The sequence below is a fragment of the Centruroides sculpturatus genome, unplaced genomic scaffold, assembly GCF_000671375.1.
Source record: "Centruroides sculpturatus isolate CEXI.00-Female unplaced genomic scaffold, Cexi_2.0 scaffold274, whole genome shotgun sequence".
In the NCBI taxonomy this organism is placed as follows: domain Eukaryota; kingdom Metazoa; phylum Arthropoda; class Arachnida; order Scorpiones; family Buthidae; genus Centruroides; species Centruroides sculpturatus.
Genome location: NW_019384458.1, coordinates 717,255 through 741,822, shown reverse-complemented (window position 1 = coordinate 741,822; position 24,568 = coordinate 717,255). Strand labels below are relative to the sequence as shown.

At 28.8% G+C, this 24,568-nt stretch overlaps 1 protein-coding gene across 1 annotated transcript; it reads left to right on the top strand.

Annotated features, from left to right (window-relative positions):
* Positions 1 to 16,319: 16,319 nt before the first annotated feature.
* LOC111620743 lies at positions 16,320 to 23,507 on the top strand. Its single transcript, XM_023362739.1, has 4 exons — positions 16,320 to 16,482; positions 20,876 to 21,092; positions 21,426 to 21,725; positions 21,797 to 23,507. Exons 1-4 carry the CDS (start codon positions 16,320 to 16,322, stop codon positions 23,052 to 23,054), a joined length of 1,938 nt encoding a protein of 645 aa, XP_023218507.1. The 3' UTR covers positions 23,055 to 23,507.
* The last annotated feature ends 1,061 nt before the right edge of the window (positions 23,508 to 24,568 follow it).

The following is a 24,568-nucleotide window of genomic DNA, read 5'->3' as shown; positions in this document are numbered from 1 at the left end:
CTGCGAAATACTGTATATTACAAATATTATATCAATATGTAATACATGGAAATATTATAGAATTGTTTATTATTAATCATGAAAAACTATGGAAATATTATTCGAAAACTCGTACAAAAATAATTTTTGCTTCCTAACAATTAGTTTTTCTCTGAAACTATCGATAATAATAATTGTTCGATGTTATAACTACGAATAAAAGTATCTTAACACGAGAGCTTTCGAACAATAATCCTAATTTATTGTTATAAAATAAATGATGCGTTGGTACTATATTTTCCAAATCGATTTAGACAATACTTCACTTGATCAATACTTCAGTTTTAATGGGGTAATGGAGTTCGATTCGATCGTTTTTACGGAAAGATTTTATCTTAATTAAGTAAATCTTTTTATGTGGATTTATTGTTTTTATAAAAAAAACAAATCTTACTCATTAAATATAATTGTTGGATGTTCCGATAAACAAATGGTTACTTTAAATTCCTATTGTCTTTAATACACGGAAGTACTGGGCAATCGGCACTTAGTCTAAGTATTTAAGTTAATAATTTTTACATAAATTAGAAACGAATATTACTTTTAATTAAACGGAAAAGAAATATGAGGCATACAAATATTTTAATTTCACATTTTATTACGTTTTTTACATAGTTAACAATTAAAAAATTACAGTCGAACCTCCGCCACTTCTAAACACATGTTTGACTGTAAGATTTAACAAAATTTCTTCGCAATTTCATATTAAGAACTGATATCACAATTAGATGGATGTATTTCTAATAAAAGCAATTTCTACATCTCCATTATATCTCCATTAATTGATTAGTCGATAGTTTTAACCCTTAACACTAGTCAATTATCCAGTCAAACTTGTCAAATAATTATTGATTCGGCTATGTGACAAATGCAATCAAGTGAAGAGAATAGAAAATATTTTTATTAATGTTCTTCTCGTCGTTAATTCTTTTAGAAAATCCAGCAATTCATTAAGATTCGACTTTAATTAATCTTCCTATTTTTTTATAATTATCCTATATAATTAGAATTTACAATAATAATTAAAGGAATATTCTATATGAATATAGAGATTACTTTTAGCTTCATTAAAATGATTTTAATGTCTAATAAATTTTAAATATACCGAAATTATGAAGATACGAAACACTTTTAGCTTGCAACAGAGGGCCTGAAAAAGGCCATCTTAATGCCTTCAGACCCGCAATGGGACATCCGGATGGTAAGAGAAAGGCCTACATATACAGAACAAACCATTCCCAAAAACAAATCGTTTGCAGCAAGTAATTTCTTTTTTACTCTTTCCACCCTGTCAGTGATAACAGGGCCTGAAAAAGGCTCTCTTACTGCCTATAATAGGTCTTTTACAGGCTTCTCTTGAGTTTGGCTAGGCCCACAATCCGAATGGTGAGAGATAGGGCCGACATATCCTGGACAAACCCCCAACAACAAATAGCTTATTACATTTAAATCCATTAGATTTACTGGACTAGCGAAATAAATTTATTAAAATTCACTTATTAAATAAGACAAGTAATAAATTCTATCTTTGTACAGATACAATTATATCAGTTTAAAATTTCGAAATAAAAAGATAAATAGAAGTTAGAGAATTGTCAATGAATTGTTTGACCCTTAAAAACAATGGGATCAAATTATTTTACATATGTCAATATATTTGTTTCTTCTTAGATAGCATCCCTTCTAGTTGAACTTCATTTATGGTAATACAATTTAAATATTTAAATAAGAACAAGTTATATTTAAATTTATTCAATCGATTTAGATGTCCGAATCGTTTGAATTACTAAATTATTTTCTCAAGGTGATCGATTGAAGAACATAAAAAAAAATTCTGATACTTTTATCGCACAATTTTCTCCAAAGCATTGCTAAATTCAACGCGATATAATCTATCGAAAACATAAAGACAATGCAAATACGGGTAAGACATTGATGCAATACGACAAAAGTAAATATGCTTGCAAGGGCTCTTGCTCGAATTTCCAGGCACTCGAACAGGAGATAAAGGGCATCATTAAGAAGTCTGGTCATTTTTTGTTATACTTCGAAATAATTTTTAGATAATGACAGAAGCTTTAATTAAAGGGGATAATTTTGACGAATTGAGGTAAAAATCTCCATTTAAAAAACACTACGACATTAAACTCGAAGTCAAAATTATGTGGCACCATCTGTTTTTGATTTTGTTTAAAAAATAACTTTTATATTATTAATTGTTATAAAATGGCAAAATGCTTAATTTTCAGTGTAAAGATGGGTTTTTAAAAGTATTGTAAGTGCCAGTAACGAGTAAAATTTTCATTAAATCCGATCTCATTCGAAATATGATACTTGACCTTTCCTCTATCTCCTCACTCCCTCGAGCTCCGTACTCCAGAATTTAACGGCATCAATACTCCTTACATACAAGTTACCATGCCAAATTTCGTTTCTTAAATAGACGCCAACACCCCACACAGCCACGGAATTTTTTCTCATTTTTTTTTAAATTTTGGATTAAGGATTTTCAGATTTACAAAAGACCCAGAGGGTCAAATTTGACACTCTTATAATACTTTTTCGTCATAATAGCCGAGAAAGTAATATATATGAAACGTTACATATCAGTGGTTCTTAAATATTGAAAGTATTTTTTAAACTATTAAAGAAAAAATATGGATACGGTCTTCTCGCAACACGAAAAATCATGTAAACTTCGATGCTTGATCATTCTAAAAATCAATATTTCTTCCATCTCAAAATCATTTTTATTTATAAAGTGTTTATTTATTTATTTATAGTGAATATAATAGATATTGATAGTTTAGACACATAGACATTACCTGAAAACTGGTCGATATTTTCTCTATTAATACTATGAAACCACGTTCTAAAGAAACTTTAATTTGGAACTAGCTTATAAAAAAATATGGGGTTTAAAAGAAGATTAGAAAATAATCATCAATGCTTTACAAATAGACACTCCAGATACGACAAGTGATCGCCTTATTTTCCCATCTTATCGACCTTTAACCATCAAAATTTATAGGCATAAATCCCCCTAATACACGAACTTTCCTGAAAAATTACAGAAACTTTTGATAGAAAGCACAGAAGTTATTAAGTTTTAAAATGGGTGAAGAATGTGTCCACGCACACTTACAAACAATTATACATGAAGAAAAAACTCCAACTGTTTTTGCATTTCTCTACGTATCAAGGTTTCCTGAATCCAAAAATGTAAAAATTTTGAGGAAGTCGCATACTTTCCCTCTATTATACAATTCAGCTTGGAAAGTAAAAAGGGTTGCCACGTATTGGTTTGGTCACTAATGAAAATATTCTTCTTACAGATGAGATTTTAATACATTTTTCATTTTAATTGGATTCCTGTCCTTAACAATAAAGAAGCTCGTTAATGCACTTTAGTATATCATACTTTTAAATAAATTTATTACATTTATTTAATAAAATCATTATCAAAAGCTTCGATTTTTACGTAGAAAATATATTTCGTTTTCTATTTGGCACATCATTTTTAAACTTTCTGAAGTTGGCAATTTAATCCAAATATGTCTTTAACAAACCGCAAAATTCAATTGAAATAATGCCTTTATGAGACTTGGCGCCTGAATGATCCAGAAAAAGATTAAAATCTAAGAATTTAATGGACAATAATCAATATAAGAAATGCCAAATCCTATTATCAAGTCTCATTACCATATTGTTCCAATTTATTAATGACAGATTTTTTAAGTTAAATTCTTAAATATTTTAATTGTTGTTGCTATTTAATAAATTATTAATATTTAAAAGTTTTAATTAATTCTTTTCCATTTAATTATAATAATTGTTAATTACTGAAAAGAAAGAGAGAATATTCGGAATTTTTCCCGAAATGTTATAAGGATTATTCAATCATTATCAATCGAAATTTTTGGGCTACAATTTTCAAAACTTTCCACTGGCATACAGTATGTCTGTCTATCTGTCCTTCGATAATCTTGAGAACGGAGTTAGATAGATAAAAGTAAAACCCCGCTATGTAAAGCTTAAGATAAAGGGTCCCGATTAATTATATTCGAATTTCCGGTTTTGACCGAAAGTCACGTTATTTCAATTCAAACATTTTCTTCCAAACGGAGTTAGAGAGACTAGCGGCATGACTCCGTTATTAACAGGAAAAGTATGATTTACAGGGGTAAGACACTACTAAAATTGAGAGCATTGTGACTAAAAATTGTAGCCCTACATTGTGACAATGCCACAATAAATAATTGCAACAACTTTTGTAATCATTTTTCAGATTAATATCTATAAATGAAATAACGTATTTATAATGGTATTTTTTAATATTATGACATTTATATTTTGAATACATCCTTTTTTTTAACTCTTTCTGCACTAAGGGTGCTTTATTAGCCGTCTCATTATGGACTCGACCACACAATAGAGCCAATCGTGTGGTAAGGAATGGAGGTTGACGGATGGAAAAATTCCAGAGATTTTTCCATCCTTCCAGATTTGATCTTGAATTCCCCAGAGCAGTAAACTCCATCTTAAACGCTCCTTATTTCTTTACCGGAACCGCGAATAGGTCCGTTAAATATACAAATTACCAAAATTATTTTTATTACGCAAGTTTTCCATTTATTTTCTCAATCTTCTATGCTTGGCACCCTCATCAGCATGGCATTCTTCAGGTTTATATGATTATATAACCGTAGGCTATATACTTATCTAAACATATATATAGGGTAGTATATACATAATATGTGCATCATCTCAATGTTGTACAGTACATTATTAAGGTGTAGCAAATTAAATAAATCATAGAAAATTATTGATTAAAGTAAGATATCAAAAAAATAATTATATATAATATAACATTAATCTCGCTTTATATGCGATAAGCACATTCCTGAAAAAAAAATGAAAATTAATAGTCTTTTGTGTATACCATTGACAAAGTTCTTGTGGAAGAAAATTAGGCATGGCAAGTACCTGCATTCTCTGTAAATGGTATGGATACAATTAATATTCACGAAAAATACGCCATACGCTTGAATAAATGGTGCTTTAGTTCTAACTACTTGTCTTGTAATTGCACTAGAATCCTCACCAATTCTAGCAATAACTTTTACCTCTATATATCATGAGGTGTTCTTGAAGTTCTAGTTCTTCGTCTATCAATAGTAACTGTTGAAAGTGTATAAAGATGGCCAAGCACCCTATTTTAAATTTAAATTCACACAAATAAGACCAGGCAGATGAAGTAATTAATCAATTAAATTGATTTTAAATGAGTCTATGAGTGTATGTTGTGTTAATTTGTCGTGTTAAAATTTTATTTTTTATAAATAAGGTAACTAGTCTACATCTAATATATTTTTCGTAACGAATTTTCATTTTCTTCTTGAGATAAATATCAAAAAGAAACTGGTTTCGATTGATATAAACAAATAAATTGAAAAATTTAGTGTGTTTATACTACGTATAATCAAAACATAAAAATTTAAAGTTAAGTGTAATAACAAATTATAAATTTTAATAAATCGTAATTATGAGAGTTTAGAAATTCGAATTGAATGTCAATATGATCATAAAGAAAATGGGAATTAACAATAAATCGAAAATGTAGTAAAAGAACATTCTCATAACTATGAGTCATATTGATTATATTGGCCAATTCGAACACTTCATTTTTCAACCAGAGCTTAACTCATGAAAATTCTAGAAAAGCGAATAAGTTGAAATGCATCTGTCTAGAATATCGTAGCATATTCAATAGGATTTAAATGTGATAAATCAATTTAGACTTCAAATATCCTAGATCTCGGTGATAAACTGAATACATAATCGGTAATAAACTGAATAATCGGTAATAAACTGATAATCGGTGATAAACTGAATACAGTCGACCCCCCGTATAACACTGTTGATAATTCCATTTTATATGAATTCCATGTTGTACAAGTCACTTAGATTTTACAAATACGTGTGCCGGGCTGTAAACGGCTCACGTATTTGTAAAATCTAAGTGACTCGTACAACATGGAATTCATATAAAATGGAATTATCAACAGTGTTATAGGGAGGTCGACTGTATACGTAAACGAGTATTATTGTTCATTAAAAAAATTTTGAAGTCTGTGAAGAGTTTTTCGTGGAGTTTAAAAATCTTATCTTTATAATTGTAAATAATCAAAGTTTATGCAAATACAAGAAATGACTTCTACTGTTCAACGTAATGCAATCAAAGAGTATCACATCATCTTCATCGCAACTGTTTCTTTCCCTAACATCGAAAAGATCTGAATTATCTTAAAAACAATACCAGTTCATTGGTCTGACTTCATTAAATTAAGACAACTTAGTATCCATTCAAACGAGTTTTTTTAAGAGAAAAATAAAATTTCTCGAATAAAGGTCACTTTTATTTATATGGTTTTCCTTGAAACAATCGACCCAGTAGATGAAAACAGTTCTATAAAAAGTCTGGCTATAAGCAAACTATAACATCTCGTTATTAAGACAAGATAGCAGTAATCACAAGTTGTAGTAGTCCTTGAACGACTTTCATCATGACTTTATGATAACTCTTTACTCATTCCTTGCTGCAAGTTTTAACAAGGCTGTAATTTTTCGTAACCATGACGGATTCGAACCGCGCGGTAAGGACTTTTTAATCACGATTTTTTTAATCAAATTACTTATGAAAATTCCTGAGATTCCAGTCTGAATTCGAATCTGGATCCCCACAGCGTCAGCCATGCAGCCATTCTTCTGTTCTATACAGTTCATTGGATTCTCACAATTGTTACTACCATCTTAAAAACCACTCTTGTGTTAATATTTAAATCTTTTTCTGATAATTACCTCCTTATATTCTTTCCCATGCTCTCTAATTTACTGAATAAAGTAAACGTTAATGAGACATTTTATTAATTATTCTTGTTGATAAGAAACTTTTCACGTAGATTTTTTGCATAAAATAATAAATCTCCTTGCTGATTTAAAGCAAAATTAACGGAGGATAGACAAATGCCGACATGTACATTCCCATTCTGAGAATGTATAAGTCTGCAATTTAAAAATTGCATAACTTTGCAAAACATTTTGACTGATAAAAGATTTTTAATGATATTTAAGTTTCATGATCTTTAATTAATCATCTGATTGATTGAAGATCTTAAAACATAAATTAAATTAAATATTAATGTTATTAAATATTATGATTGATACTATGTGAATACGTCATTGCATTTGTACACTTTTATTTGATTATAATTAATTAAATTGATATACTCTCTTTCTCTCTCAAGTAATTTCAATTATATTTTTAATTTTATCTACTTAAAATTTTTATAGGTGCATAAATTCATTTATTAGTATAAGTTTACAATTAATGTGGGACTTTAATTATAAAACTTAAAACTTTTTCAGCTTCACTTTAATCTTTTAATTCGTTGACGAACGTCATTTGCATAAATGTAATGAGACGAGGCCTTTTTTAATTTTCAATTTAGTACTTTAAAATATTTAGTAATATTTGAGATAGTTTTTATGTAATGAAAACGATAATTACTTAATCGATTATTTAAATACTTTCATTTCTTTATTCATACATTCTTTAAATTATAATTAGATTATTCGACTAGAAACTTTTATACATGGCACATTATATAATAAAAATACAGTATTTTTATTAATTTTTTCTATAATTTGAGGTGTATTCATTTTGTCAGAATAGTGTACACTTTCATATATATTTCATATCGTTTTTCTATGTTTATATAATGAAAACTGCGTCAATTTATTCAAGAAAAGAAGAAACATCTCGATGCCGAAAAATAATAAATTGAGGCAATTTACAATTTACCTCTTGCGCTGTTGCAGCCACTTCGCGCGTTTTTGGTTTTATAGTAAAATATTCTAGGTGCTAAAATTGGTTTATTAGGAAAAATACCGCCTAAGACCGTTCATACTACCAACAAGGCTGTAGTATGACCGTACCAACACGTCATACTACAAGGGATGGGGTAAAGATTAAGAAACGAAATTTGGCATTGATGCTATTAAATTTTGATGATGATACGAGGAATGCTGGGGAGTTACGTGTCATATCTTGATTGTGGTTGCTAAAAGAAGCTCTCTTTTAGCAACCACAATCTCTTTCCGTCCTGTGGGCACTAAGATGGTCGTTTTTAGCAAGCTCATTATGGGTTCGGCTAGGTCTACAATGGTGAGACCGGATGGGTATGAACGGGGCCCGATATGTCCGGATGGGTTTTTGGATCCGTCCGGATTCAAGCCCGGGCTTTCCAGAGCGGTAGTTATCACCTTAACTATTCGGCCATTCTGCCATTATATATAGTGTATATATATATATATTACTTTAACAGAAAATAATGACTCATTTATAAAAACCATACATAATTTAATGATCAGTCTATACAGCAGTATGACATCAGTGAATCGAATGTGTCACACGTACTTGTTAGTTTCGCTTAGACACGATCTTTGATAACGATTCAAATTTCGACCAAATCTACACTTTATATTATAATTATACTTTGAATAACGACTTAACTTGCGTCATCAATGATGTCATATGTGACAGCATCACTCTCAATACGTTTTATATACCTCGCCGACTTCCCACATAATGATATAACGGTATACGAGATAATGCATTAAAATTGTCGGTTGCAATGAACCAAAAGCACAGGATGCCATTCCATAAACATAAGATTTGTAATGATACTAGGCAATTCACAAAGCATTTATTGATGAAATAATATTTTTATCGTGTAAACTATATCGTAAATTGAACTTAAATGCAAAGCTTATCTTAGTACAATAATCGGAAATATTACATTTTTCTTATATTGTGAAGCAATTACATAATGATTTTTCAATAAGGAATTATTCATAAATTTATACATAATTCTTTGTAATTTTTAATACTCACTTATTACGAGGGAAGTTCCTGCAAATTTTCTTTTTTTAACATTACTTAATACGTGTTAAAAACAACCAAATAAATCTGGTTAGTCTTGTTTCACCAACACTATCAGCTGAAAATACTTTTTCAGGTTTATTATAATTAATTCGAATTTAATATACAATATATCGACTGTCAATCAGTTATATAGATACAAATTAACAATTGTACAAACAATTTCATTACAAATATGACGAGAAATTAATTGTGACGACATCGTCACAATTTCAATTTCATAAAGGGGATGAAGACTCGGGACATCGTCACAATGCCGGGCTGCGATTTTTAATCATATTTTAAATTTATTTAATTTAAAATATATGCTCTCTACCTCAAATTACAGTAGTAGCGTCTTGCCCCTGTACAGTATATAATATTTTTCCTGCTAGCAATAGAGTCGTATCGGTCTAATTCTTCTCAAGAGGAAATTTTTGAATTGAAATCACATGACTTTGGTCTAGACCAAGAGTTCATGTGCAGTTAATCGGGACCTCTTAACCTAAGTTTTCAATATATGGTTTCGACTTACGTCTAACTACATTCTTGAGATTAAGGAAGGACAGTCAGGCAGATGGACGAGAGTGGGAATTTATAGGTCTACAATTTTTTCAAATTTCAGCCCAATTAACATTTACAAATTTTTAAAATATTTTTGCTATTTTTCTGTTTATTTTTCTTCATAGTTTTAGGAATTTCATTTAAATAGTTGATACAACGTTCTGTAAACAGAGATAAATTCTGGATACTTGAAAAAAGTTCGTTTATTTGTCGTTAAGTGAGTCTCCTCATAACTTTTGTTTGATTTTTCTATTTCTCATCTGCTTTAAATTTTGATAAATTAAATTTATAGAAGCTTAAACTAAAAACAAATAGAACTAAAATTCGTTGAGAATTTTGGTATTCCCTATACAACATTATCTAAAATGGTTTTTTTATCAATTGACTTGTTTCTATAAGAATTGAATTTATTAATTTTCCCTGTTTGCATACATCCATACTCGTTAAACTTTTTACGGCATTAAATGATTTATTATTGTTTTTAATGTAGAAAGTTGCTTAAAATATACGCAATTAGATAATATTCTATAAAATTTTAATAGTTTTAATAAATAATGCAAAAACTAAGTTCATAATCTAATTATGAATGTTTTCGATAAAATTAGAAGTTTACTTCAGAAAATAACGAGTAAAAAATTAATTTAAATGATATTAATTGAAACAAAAAGCGGAACGAGGGGGTGTAGTACAAGTTGAATCTCATTAATCCGACGATCTTGGGATCTGACCATTGCCGAATTACAGAAATTCACCTTTAAAACCTCTAAGGAAACCATCTACATAACCATAAGCTTATTTTATACACGTATTGCAGTATATATATATATATATATTGGGAGCATTAATAGTTGTATTTTCCTAAAGCTTTGTTCTACATTTGATAAAAGATAAAACAAAGTTTCAGGAAAATACAACTATTAATGCTTTCAAAACAAGTTCTTTTTATTGTTTCGTGTAATATAAAGACCGAACCAAAATACTTTTAATTCCTCTATTACTTCAGATTACATCAGAAGTCAGTAGGGTCAGCAGTGTCTTCAAGGTATGCAGGATCATTAGTTTCTATGCCCATTCAGGTACGTGTGCTCTGATACACACGTACAGTACCTGAAGGGTGCAGCAAAGTGTATTTTCTACAAGAGAAGAGATTTAGCAAAGTGGATTTCTACAAGAGAAGAGGTGCAGCAAAGTGGGTTTTCTACGTTGGAATGAGTCATTATCGACCTTCTTCAACCACTGTAGTAGAGTAGCTTGTTTCTGGTACTTTGGCTTTCTCTTAATATTCTTTTAATCACATAATTAGACATAACAAATGTACAAACTAGTGGTGGCAAATCTAAAACGTGCCGAATCGTGGGAATTGCCGGACCACAGAATGCCGGGTTAAAGAGGTTCAACCTGTACTGAATTTTTAAGCACTAAAAGGCACAATGAACTTTTCTAATAGATGGTAGACTTATATAATTTAAAAAGTGTCCAAGAAAGAATTAAATGTTTGGCTAATATTAATATTGAGTACATTAAAATATATGCTAATATTTTATTTATTTTCATCTGTTAACATATACACAATTATATATGCTGTATGTAAATACAACTTCCAGGCGGTATAAACCCAATGTCGAAAGTCCATTTATAAAATAGTGTAAATTAAATATTTTCAAATAAATTTTTCTGTCAATAATTCTATACCTGATTGATATTTAAATTTTTAATTAACATATTAGTATACAATTGTTTTTATACCTTTAACAAAATTGTCTTAACATATATTTGAATAATTTAATCACAAAAGAAACTGTCAGTATTTAACCTCCATTAAAATGGAATTTGTTTACATATACATCAAATTTTCAAGGTTAAAACGTAGCTACAATCCCTTCTAACCAATCCAAATGAGGCTCATCTTCACTAATGAACAGCAAAGATCAATCCGGCGATTCAGGCCACGTTCGCTGATCCCTCAAACAACAGAAATAAATAATTCATTTAAAGATATAAGTCCTAAACAAATCTAAAATAGATATGGTCATTAAGGAATTTGAAGGTTGCTGTTAGCCTTGAAATCAAAATGTTGTTACATAAAAGCGTAATCTGTGTTTTTATGTAATTGCATTTTTCTGTAAATGCTACTTTAAACGAAAATAAATTACGTGTTTATTATATTATTTATGTCAGTGTTTTTTATCTTTAAAATTGTTTAATGTAAAATGTTATTTTATGACACTTAAAGTGGAGTGTATCCAGTTCTAGAATTGGCATTGTTATTGATGCGTGATAGAGATCCAAGGCCAAACTGATGGATGAAATTACAAAAAGTGCGACTGGAATGAAAACAAGAAAGAAAAGTATAAAAAAAAAGACAAAATAATTATTTTTCTGAATTTTATTTTATTAATAAAAATTTCTTTTCTACACTCGTTTAACAAAGTAAATTTTTCTTTATGCTTCTTATTTTCTTTAACAAGAAATTAAGTGTTCTTAAGACGTAATGAAAAATTGTTATGTAAAAGTAAACAGTTTAAAATATAAGTAATTTACTGCCTTGTATATTTTTGTATGTGTATAGTTTTACAATATCAGTATTAATTGACACGTTTCCAATATTAATTCAATGTTCATATCCTTGTATGAAGCCTTGAATTGTTTGCTTTATGAATAGGTGTTAACAGTTTCTGTATTATATCCTTTTCGTAATTCTGAGAAATGAGTTCCTGAGAACTCATTTCTCAGAATTATGAAAAGGATATAATACGATGATGCAGCAAAAATGAAATGTCCTTAACATTGTATTAATAAGGTAAATTCGGGATCTTGAATGTAACTTATTATTTAAAAATACATTATCCAAATAAAACTGATATCTGAAGGGTAATTGCTCATCGTTCGATTAAGTAGCATGAAATAATTTATTATAAATTTAGAAAATATTTGCAGAATATATGTTAAATATTTTACAACAAAGCCAAGGATATTTATATTTACAGACTTACGAATTAAAATTGATTTATAAATCCATATTAATTTTTTTAAATAATTAGTAACGTTAAATGTTATATTAGGAATTGCTAAGATTTCTATAAGCAATAATATTATTTAAAATTACGAACTTAAAAAAAATTAATTCTGATTTAAAAATTTCTTTGAAAATTCTTTGAAACATAGGAATTTTTAAAGAAAATCATGAATTCTTTTAAGCTTTTTTATAAAAAAAACTCTTAATTAAATTATTGCATAAAAGTTTTGATATTATTGAACTACAATTTGAAAAAATCGTAGACTGATAAATTCCCACTGTTGTTCATCTGTTTGTCTGTCTTTTCTTAATTTCGAGAACGGTGTTAGATAGATAAAAGTCAAGACCATATATGGAAACTATATTGGTAGGAAGCTGCGATTAACTGTATATAATTTTCTAATACAAATCAGAAGTCACGTTATTTCAATTCAAAATTTCTTTCTTGTAAGGAGTTAGATAGATGATAGCATGACTCTGTTGTTATCAGGAAAAGTATTATATACTGTACAGGGGCAAGATTACTAATTTTAGGTGGAGAGCATATATTTTAAATGAAATAAATTTAAAAAATATGATTAAAAAAATTGCAACCCGGCATTGTGACGATGTCACAATAAATAGTTGCTCGTTTTACATAATGTTTCGTGACTTTGTAAATTTAGTAGCAAACAAAGAATAAAGCAGTTCAAGCTAAAAAAATGAATTAACGAAAATAAAAATAAAAGATCATTAGAACTTTTAGAATCACGATATGAAACATAATATAAACTAGACAATTCAATTAAACTTTTGTTCAGTGATACGATCTACCCTTGTGGCATAAGCCATTGTTTACAGTGATTTATTTATGTCAAATAGTGATTTAATAATAACCAGGTAATAATTTAACAGAAATTCTCTCCTGTCCTTATTAACAGAGAAAACGATACTTATTGTAAATACAAATATTGCTTCTCCTGTTTACTGCTCTGGATATGTGGGCCTGGCCGAACCTACAGTGCGGCATGCTAAAACGGCCCTCTTAGTACTCACAGGACGGAAACACTTGAAAAAAAAAATCAGTTATGTACAGTACCTAACTGACCCCCAGAAAAAGTCGTATTACCTAAGCCCAGTGTCATATATTGTATTTAAGTTATTCAAGTGTAATTTAAAGTATATAATATCATACCGAAACGGATAATAAAAAATATATACTGAAATATGGCATTTCATATAACCATAAGTGGGATATATTGCATATTCAAGTATTTGCACGTTAATATTATAAAATATGTGTTAAGTGTTCGAAATTAAAGTCTATGAATATTGATTAAATACTAAAAATTTATTTCCTGCTGTACACTAATTTGGTATTCATTTTAGAGTTTAAATATGTCAACAAATCTGAAATAAGATATTGCAATGCCTTTCCATGTCCCTACTTCCCTGATCTTGCTTCTGATCATCCCTTCTATCTTCCTTGATCTTAAAATTGAAAGATCAGCATAAATGAAAGTACTTAAAGAAGTCATTTCTAAGACTGCTGACAAGTGATATGGATTCTGACAAGTGTATAGTCGCAGCGACAGTTTCAAGCTACTTTGAAGGTGATGTAGTAAAAGAGTTTCTGTGTAATGTGTAATAAAACCTATGCCAAAAATTTGACACTATCTCGTACATCAGTAACTCGAAATAGGCCAAAACATCATAAACATTACAAAGGAGGTTTTACGTATCCAGTTATTTTCGAGAAAAGAGAAAAAAATTGCGATAATCGCTAATAATTTGTCGCATTCACTATCGAAAACACGCCTCGACATTTGTCAATGCGATGAGAATTTCTCGCTCTTGCTTATATTAAAACCGATTGGATATAGTCGCAGCGTCAAGCGACTAAAGTATAGCATCGCATTCATCATTCGGTCACTCGCTCGCTACTTGTCCAAATCGTCACGGAATCTCAGCTATTATTAAATAAAGAAACCAACAGAAGACAAAGAAGTGTTAACCTAAATATTCCGAAGATAAAAATTATGTCAGAATATAAAGACAATATCGCTGACAAAATTATATAGGCCTATAGACATTGCAAAAATAAACGAAATGAGATGGTAAATTGATTATTTTACTTATTATTAATATTATTAAAATATAAATAGAATGATTATATTATATATTTCTCTACTTTAATTAATTTTATATATATTTAAAAACAGCATTTTACCGCTGCTTTTCTCCAAAAGATAATACGACTCGCTACTCACGTCGCATCGCAAATCGCTTTCGCCAGCTATATAACCGCTTTAAATGATAATATAAATCACTAGGAAATCAAAAATAAAATTTAGAGAAAGGATATTAATCATCATTAAATTACATAATAGAAATCTTTAACGAATATTTATATTACTAAATCTCTCCGAGGTAACAAATATCGCTGCGACAATCTCGCCGAGTTCAAACTAAAGTATAACCTACATTAGGAAAATAGACAAAAGATTTCTACTCTCCAGCGTAACAATAAAAATATAATATAAATAAATAAATAAACTAATATTTATTTATTTTAATTACATTAGGAATAGTCTGATTGAGACAAAAGATTTTCACCCTCCTGCATAAGAATGAAACCCATAACAATAAAATAATATAATGTATATACATTATATTATTAAAATATAAATTAATATGTTATAAATTATGTATGTAGTGGATCATTTTTCAAAATATTCCGAATTTATTAAATTTTTAAGCGTAAACATTCAGAAAAAGTTAAGAAAAAAACAAGTAAAATGAATGTTTTAATACTTAAAAATCAAATCAAGGATTATTTAGTGCATAAAATATTAATAATTTGCGTATTTATTAAATTGCTTTTTAATAGATTTTATCTTTATAAGTCATTTGAGGAAAAATATTAAAATATTGAGCAATTTAGCTCAGAAGTATTTAATTTAATAAAATTATAAACATATCTATGCTCCATTTTAGCATTGGATAGCCTTTAAAAGGTCCAGGAATTAAGCGTTAAACTAAATAATTATATTTTATAAAACCATACTTTATAAAAAACAAAATAAACTGTCTAAAAATCCAAGATTTATATGAAATTTCTTAAATTTATTCTTTCAAAAGTTAACTAGATAATAATCGAATTTAACACTTATTTATACGTAAATATCATGTAAAAATATAGAATATAATATATAACTTACATGCTATGAAATATTTAATATAATATCTAATTAATATTTATTACGGCAACTATTTGTAATAAATTATCTTTTAGCAATCCAGTTTCTTTTGAGGTCAAATTTCATTTTATTTAAGTTCGTGGGTCAATTCAATAGGCCTATGCCAATTAAACTGCTAAAGGAAAGATAATTTAAAAACAATCTTATTTTAATATCTTATCGTATATTTACTTCTGTAATATTAATCAAATAAAATTAATAATAAATAATTTAAGTTATGTTTAAAACTTGCTTCTCTTTGCTTCCTTCTGCGCCGCTGGGTGTAAAGTAACTAGACATTAATAAATCGCTGTAATTTTTGTAATAAAAATACTATCATAATAAAATTTATGTATGCATGTGCAACAATAAATGATAGTTTATAATTTCGAATTGGTGGCGTGGATATTGAAAGGCTGCATATGCAGTGGCAAAAAAAAACATGATTGACTTCTTGTCTGTTTAGGAGAGAGCACAGATTGCTGCTGCACGCTATAAGATGTGGAAATTAGTGGTTGATGTACGGAGCTGGTTGCGTACGGCAAAAAAATTTTTGTTTCACAATTCGTCTGCAAACAATCAAGAATTGTCATTCGAAGCTAAATTGACCACAGATTCGGTTGCGGACGAACAGAGAAGTGATCGTCCATTCACATCACGATGTGAGGAAAAGGTATCTTTGGTGTATGGCACCGCGCCAGTGCCCACATTAAATTTTATGGTATACATCCGTATTTCCATTTGATACTATACGTGATAAATAATTTTCATAACTTTTTATTTATAAATGTTAAAACTACAGTAATTTTCCAATACCTAGTTACTTTTCAACCACTTTATATAATGCAGCAAAGAGAAGCAAGCTTTAAATATAGTATAAAATATATTTTACATTATTAAGTAACAATCAAAATAAAAAAGAATTTAACCTAGCCAATTTATTAATGATAATAAGATAATATAAATCCACCACAAGACGGATTTAGTTTACTTTTATTGTCCATTTAGTGTATAAAAACAAAGAGCACGAAAGATTAAAAAAATAAATAAAAAGAAGAAACTCGAATGAGGAAGAAATTAACTGAAAACTTCTTAAAAACTTTAATAGAATGAAAGTTGGATCATATTGTTGTAAGCAAGCTAAATTGTTTCTTATAAGTAAGCTAAAAACAGAAATATTTTTATAGAGAGATTGGTACATAATCCGATTTATATAAACTAGAATTAATTCTTTCCAAAATACTTTGTGGATATAAAAGTAATTCCAATATTTTTTTANCTGAGACTATTCATACTAACACACTACTTTTAATAAAAATAAACCTACATACTTGAATAAATCCATACTCTAAATGGATAGACTCATATACCCAAAAAAGTAAGCTCATAGTGTATCTGTTCAAGTGTATATGATATATTTGATATTTTCTTTTAACTGTAAAATTTCATTTTTGTTTGTAATCTGCTGCTCAAATATTATGTCAGTTAGTAAATGAATCAATGAGGCCAAAGTAACTATTATGTTAGAAAATTACAGTATATTCCTAATTAGAGATATTTAATAATATAAGTAGATGGTCAGTAAATTTAATTAATAGTTCAGTTCTCTAAATTTGAATTAGTAAGCAACACAAATGATAAAAAGTTTACTATGAGTCTATATAATAAATTTAATTAATAAATCAATCACTATATTTTTATTATTCTAATAAACAATAAAATAACAATAATATCATAATAAAATATTCAAAAAATCAAAAATAATAATACAATTAATAATTTATGTATTCAGTTAAGTATTTTTATTTTAAATTTATGTATTGCTGAATATAATGTCAAACAAATAAGGCAGCAAGCATGCATGAAGATGAGAAATGACATAAAGGAAATAACGATACAAGTGAAATAGATACAAAGTGATGTCATATGCTAGTCATCACTCATTCCTCAGACATGTTGTCAAAAAAATGTCAAGATAAATTTGACATTTAATACAGTAAAGATGCTCCTGAAGTGATTCACAAAGTATAGGAATTTTGAAGATCTATAATGTGTAAGATGCAAGTGACTTGTATAGTGAGAAATATATAAAGAAATATTCTGTTTATAAGCTAATTTTGTTCTCCAAAAATTTAGGATGTTCAGAATAACATCCACTATTGGTGCTATTGAAATATTATAATTCCAAGGTAGTATGGTTGCTAGTAAATTGCAAGTAGTTCTTTTGACAATAGAAAATTTTAGTCATATGAAGGAATTGTATCGTAAAGTAACCATAAAAAAATAATAGTTCCAAACATCACAAATAAACTTGTATCTTATAATCAGTTACTGTGTGTAATACATAATACACTATAATAATGGCGTTTAGGTGTATTGAACTTCAAACTAATGTTTAATCTGCAATCTTGTGCCCTTCAAATGCAACATGGAAGAATCTGGTAGGGAATCCCTTTATTTTTTCATCTTATGATAGAATTTTGTTAGTGTATCTATTATATCATAATATCCAAAGATTTGAAGAGAAATTGGTCAGTTTGTTTGTTTTTATTTTGATTATGTGTTTTGGCTAAAATATTGTGCTTCAGACTTGAATTTTACATCTCTGAGTACATATAAAGGGTTGTTCAAATATGATGTCACCAATTATAAGTCTTTTTTTGACTATCTACCTCCCCTTTTCTGGCACATTTTGTCACCAATTTTTAGACTACCCCCTATGTTGATGCCACACTTGATAATAAAATTAAGCATTTCTGTAAAACAAATCTAAATATATTTATTCATATTTCCTGTCAAGACGAGGCGTCTTTTAAAAATAGGCCAAAAAAATGAAATTCAGTAATTTACGACAGAAATGTGATGATAAAACTAAGTAATTCTTCATCAATAGCAACAGTTTAACCTGTACAGATACAGATGAAGATATCACTGAGAGATATACAATATGTAACATATAAATTGTATATTTTTCACTGGTATCTTCATCTGTATCTTTATACAGTAGGTTAAATTGCTGCAATTGCATAAACATCATGAAACCCAATAAATTTGTAAAGCCAAACAACCATTGGATTACATTGGGGTGCTACTAATTATCGGGTATTAATTAATTACTAAATTATTTTAATCGCTATTTCAATTTATTATTGGTACGCATTATACGCGAAAGATAATGAAATATTCTTCTAAATATTAAATTTATCGATTAATTTCTTGTTATTATCATTTTATATTATGATAAAGACGATAAAGGTTATTATTTCTTCAATAGACCATGAAAGTTCAATTACATTTAAGTGAAGGAAACCGTGTGACACGTACTGTACACTGAAAATAGAGGTTATTATCACTTTTTACCAGAAAAAAAAAAAATATATATATATAAGGTCAAATTTCCTAAAATTAGTTGGGGCATCTGCTCACTTTATTGTAGAGTTCAATACACTCATTTGATTTCTTCAGTGACTTTCTCTGTTGGATGCGTGTGGAAGTGGAAACCACGCAGTGACCTTTGAACCTGCGACGAGTTTAGAGGACGTTTCTAAACGCTTCCTGTTCAGATTTGTATCTGATCATTTCGCTTAGTAGGTCAATTCTCCAGAATTGAAAACCATTTCGTGAAACTACATCCGATTAATTTATCTCCAGGCTAATTTTCTATAGAATGAATTTCGTTGACATGCAAAAATTTTCAATAAAAATCTTTGAAAAACTCTTTGCAGACACATGATTAGGAAAATAGCATTTTAAAAAATGTTTTTTCCGAGTTGCAAATTGAAAACGAAAGAATCTATTTTATATGTATATAAATTTTTCAACAGTTTTTTTCGTAGCCTGAAGATGCCTATTAATAAGAAATAAAATCAGTTGTTTGTACTTTCGATTTATGGATTTCTAGTAGAACCAGATTTCTTTCATCCTTGACCTAATTCTAATTCGAAAACATCCATCAGAATGATATTCGAATTCATCTAGAATCCGAATTCTTCATAGAGATAGCATCATTACTCCTGTAATTAATTTACTACCAAAATATTCCAGATAAACGACTTTCAGATTCATCAGATTTTATGATTATTTAATTTCTCTATGGGCAATAAACACTCGGCACATTTTAAGGTTGATTTTAATTATAATTAAGTGTTTAAAAATAATATAATTTAACATTTAAGCAACTTTATAGGCAATTATTTTGAATTTAAAATGTATATATATATTTTTTTTTTTTTTATTTCTTCTATCGAAGAGAGCATTCACCTTCGACTTTTCAAGCAGGTACTCTCGTGTTTAAAAAACAGTATTTTGTTCCACAAGGCTGAATGTTATACTAGAAAATGGTTATTTCCTGATTTCTTAGTTCTTTCCATCGACTTATAAACATAGGAACAGATTTAAATTTATGTATATTATTAAAATAATAACAATACATTTTGCTATTTTTATGTAAAGTGGTTCTATTATAAACGGCTGAGTAAAAATTTCTCTTTTTCTCCCCGAATTTTTACCATTAATAATATAATTATAACTGTGATCTCAATTTTTAATTGTCCTTCGTAAGGTTGTAATGAGGATTTTCGACGACAACCTTCGATGAACTTGATAAAGAATAATAAATTCTATAAGAAAAATTATAAAATATTTACAGTTAAACCTTCCGAAATCAATTATATATCAGTATTTATACCCCACTCCTCAGTTATGAGGCCTCAGTTAAAGATAAAATTAAAATTTTTGGAGGTTGTCCTCGTTTTCTCTGTTTTCATTACAGCCGGCTTTTCAATGTAGGACATGTCAGGGGTGGAATTCAACCTTTTCTACATTCCACAGACGTGTCACATGTCCAAAGACTCGTCACGCAATTTTATTAACTTTAAATAAGTTTATACATTTCTTATTGTTATTAAGAAACTATGAGCCATCATCAATTGCTGTTTAATTTCAATTAGATCCTTGTTAAATATAATTAAAATTATACTAACGGCATTAATTCTTAGAAAAATAAGCGTACAGAATAAATATAATTATAAAAATTACTTGTAATTTTCTTCTTAGTTGGCCAAACTAATGGTGGAAGCTTAGTGGCACTCATTAATTCTGACGGTTTACAAGGCAACATCGAATTTTTCCCGGATAATTCCGGATCCGGTGTTACAATCCGAGTTTTACTTCACGGAAATTCTTATGGAGAAGTTTATAAATGGATGATCTATCAATTCCCATTAACAGGAAGTACCCGGGAAGATTGCAAAGAAAAAAATATAGGAAGAAGGTAACACACATTTAATTACTTTATTATGACTTTTATCTATTTATTTATTCTTTATTTGATTTTATTGAGAATTAAATACATAGAAAAAGGAAATAAAATGCAAGATAATAAATTATAATCATACTGCATATTATTTATAAACAACTAAGTTGGAGTAAATAACATTCCGGTTTTCAAACCTGTTTAATTTTTCTGTTTTCTCTTCATTTAGTTAATTATGTTTCTTCCTGTTTATTTTAAACTTACTTCCTGGAAGTTTAATCTTGTAAAGTTAGTTTAAATCACGAATAAATATACACCTATAACTGTGTTTTTTTTTCTATCCTTTTGCAGTATTTATGACTTCACTCCCATTCATGGACATTTGAAATCGGGTCAAGATGCCATGTTTTCATCTAAAGTTAAACTAGATGGTTCCGATTCTATAGTAGGACGAACTTTAGTATTGAAAGGAGTCGAAAGAGGTCAAATAGTTTGCGCTACTATAAGACCCACAAGTAGAATTAAGACCTACAAAGCCACTTTTTACACACCTCTCGGAGGAGAAGTTTTTGTACGACAAACTAAATTTGGCACTTATTTATTTTCCAATTTATATTATGTAAATGGAACTAGAAGGACAACCGCTCACGAGTAAGTTATATTATTTTTTACTTTATAATTGAGATTATTAAATGCATTAATTTCGATAATTAATTTGGTAGATGGTCTCTTGTAAGAACGGCAGAAACTGACAGTCTTCAAGACAGTCACCGGCACGAAATTTCAAGATGTTCTGGTCTTCTGTCTTCGACTTTTCTTCCATCTTTTCCTCGAGATACTAATTATTTAGCAGTTGGGCATTCTCCTGGTGTAACAGCTGGTCTCACCTTTCATAATTTGGGAGATGTTGTAACTTTAGAATCCATACCGGGAACCATTTATCTTCTTTTGTTTTCTGACAGCAAACCCGAACAAGTGATAGCTTGTGGAAGATTGTTACCCATGGTTACAAAAATAGCCAGTGCCAAATTTATTTCCAGCATATCTGGAGAAATCAGTTTCGCACAGGAATCGCCCATCGATCCAACTCTAGTGACAATCGATTTAGATAATCTTCGACAGAGGGCTTACAGTTTTGGCATTGACGATTTGCCAATTATTCATCGTGGGAAGAAGTCGTTTTCGTGTCCAAACATTGCAAAAGTCATGTACAATCCCCTGAAAGTACAACCGGAAAATATTCCCGAACCCGGTTCCGGTAGTATGGATCAATACGCAGTTGGAGATCTCAGTGGTAAATATGGCTCTTTGCAGAATCGAAAGAAGCACTTCCTTCAAGTCTATGACACGCAATTGACTCTCTTCGGTATCCATAGCGTTATAGGTAGAGCTTTAGTAGTCTATTATCCGGATGGAAGCCCATTATCTTGTGCTAATATTGAATTAAACGGCGAAACCGTCACTGCATTCAGTACATTTGTACACCCTGTACAAGGACAAGTCATATTTCGCCAAGCCAAAGATAATCCAATGTCGGATACTTCAGTTTACGTAGAATTATCTCATTCGGCAAATGATGTAAAGTCAACCACGTATAACCATGGATGGAACATTGCCGAAAGAGCTGTAGAAACAGGAAACGAGTACAGTAGTACGTATTGTGAAACTGCTGGCCCTGTTTACGATCCATATTATGTAGCTTCGGGTGGATCATACGCTTGCCAATGCTCTCGAGAGAATCCATATAGATGCAAATTAGGGGATCTTTCTCACAAGATAACCCGTCTTGATGTTCCTATTTACAAGTATCTTGCCAACGAGAGTACAATTGCAAGATACTTTTTCACAACTTCCAATGTTCCACTTTCTGGTCCAACATCCGTAATTGGAAAATCACTGATTATAGAGGGATCCGATTTTGTAGAATCGAGCATTACCTGCGCTAATATTTATGAATATATATCAAAAAGATCATTGTAAATATTGAAACCTTCGTATTTTTCTCAATAATATTCCAAAATATTCAATTCTACGTCACCGTATTGCTGTAATTATGATAATAGATTATATTAATCGTTTCATAATGGATATATTTTATTGAAAAATTAGATTTTATTGAAGCAATTAATAATAGATTTAATGTCTCCGTGTATTATTATATAAATCTTAATATTTCTTCTAAATTTTCAGTAAAATAATATAAATTCTGGTTATCAATTAGTTCATTGAACTGATGGACATCATTAATAATGTAAATAATGATAAGTGGCATATAATATTATATATTATATGAAGCTGTTATTTCAATTAGAGTAGTTTGCAATATTTTAATTTTCATTAAGAAAAATACGCATTATATAATTACATAATTATATGTGATTACCTTTCCTCTATACACTAATGCTTTGCAATATTAATTTTCTTCTGTAGTATTTTATGTATGATTATTATCAATAGTACTTTATAAATCAAATTTTAAAGTAATTATAACTTAAAATATCCAAAAAAAATTTCAGATTATCGAATTTTTTTTATATTGCTTAATATTAATTGCTACATAAATATGTACGCCATTAAATAATAATAATAAAACTTTACAATATCATTAAAATTTCAGTTCAAAACTCAATCTCTTTGTTGATTTTTAAGTAATATTTACATAAATATAAACTCGATATTAAAGAAAATGCAAAATTATTTTAATTTTAATTAATATTAATATTAATTAATGAGTACTTAATTAATATTTAAGTAGAAATGTGGGTAGAAACATAAAAAAATGGCTGTTTTTAGAGGTTATTTTATGCATCATGAAGAAACATTCCTGAAAAAATGGCCGCTGTTTAGAGGTGTTGTCAGTTTCAGTTGTATAAGAAGAATCTCTAATAAAGACCACCTGAAAGAGTCACTTGTAAATGCATAAAATAACCTCTAAAAACGGCCATTTGTTAATGTTTTCGTCAGTGGCCGTTGTTCACAGGTTTGACTCTATAAACACGTTTTAATATTAAAAATGAACTCTTAGCATTAAATTAATTAACATTTATTGCTTAAAAACTATTATAGTGGTTGTTAAATAATAAATAATACAATTATATCTGTATTAATTCTTTTATTATTTTTATTACAATTTTAAATAATTTAAAAGAAACTCTCTTGTAACTACAAATAAATAAATTTAGTATTTATTTTACTTGATAAACTACAACTAAATAAGTCAGTACCATGCTGCCTACAGTTAAAATGATGCTTCTACTTATAATAAACGCTCTCCACCCCGTCAAATAAGGTTGCTCGTGAATAATTTTCAGATACAGTATAATACTGTCGTTGCCTAATTTATCCTTGTTTCCCAACAAAAACTGAGAGAAAATTGTAGTAATTTCCTCAGCCTCTTGAATAATTAAAGAGGCATTTAACGTCATATCCAAAAATGTTCCACAGTAAAATGTTAAGAAAAGTATGGAAGAAAAGTTTTGTTTCCATTGACGATT

What these genes read in the sequence shown, in the direction of transcription:
- LOC111620743 (XM_023362739.1), top strand. Translation starts at nt 16,320, where the DNA reads ATGTGGAAATTAGTGGTTGATGTACGGAGCTGGTTGCGTACGGCAAAA. An exon ending in TCGTCCATTCACATCACGAT is followed by an intron (nt 16,483 to 20,875) that starts GTGAGGAAAAGG and finishes TTTTCTTCTTAG; the next exon opens with TTGGCCAAACTAATGGTGGA. An exon ending in AGAAGGACAACCGCTCACGA is followed by an intron (nt 21,726 to 21,796) that starts GTAAGTTATATT and finishes TTAATTTGGTAG; the next exon opens with ATGGTCTCTTGTAAGAACGG.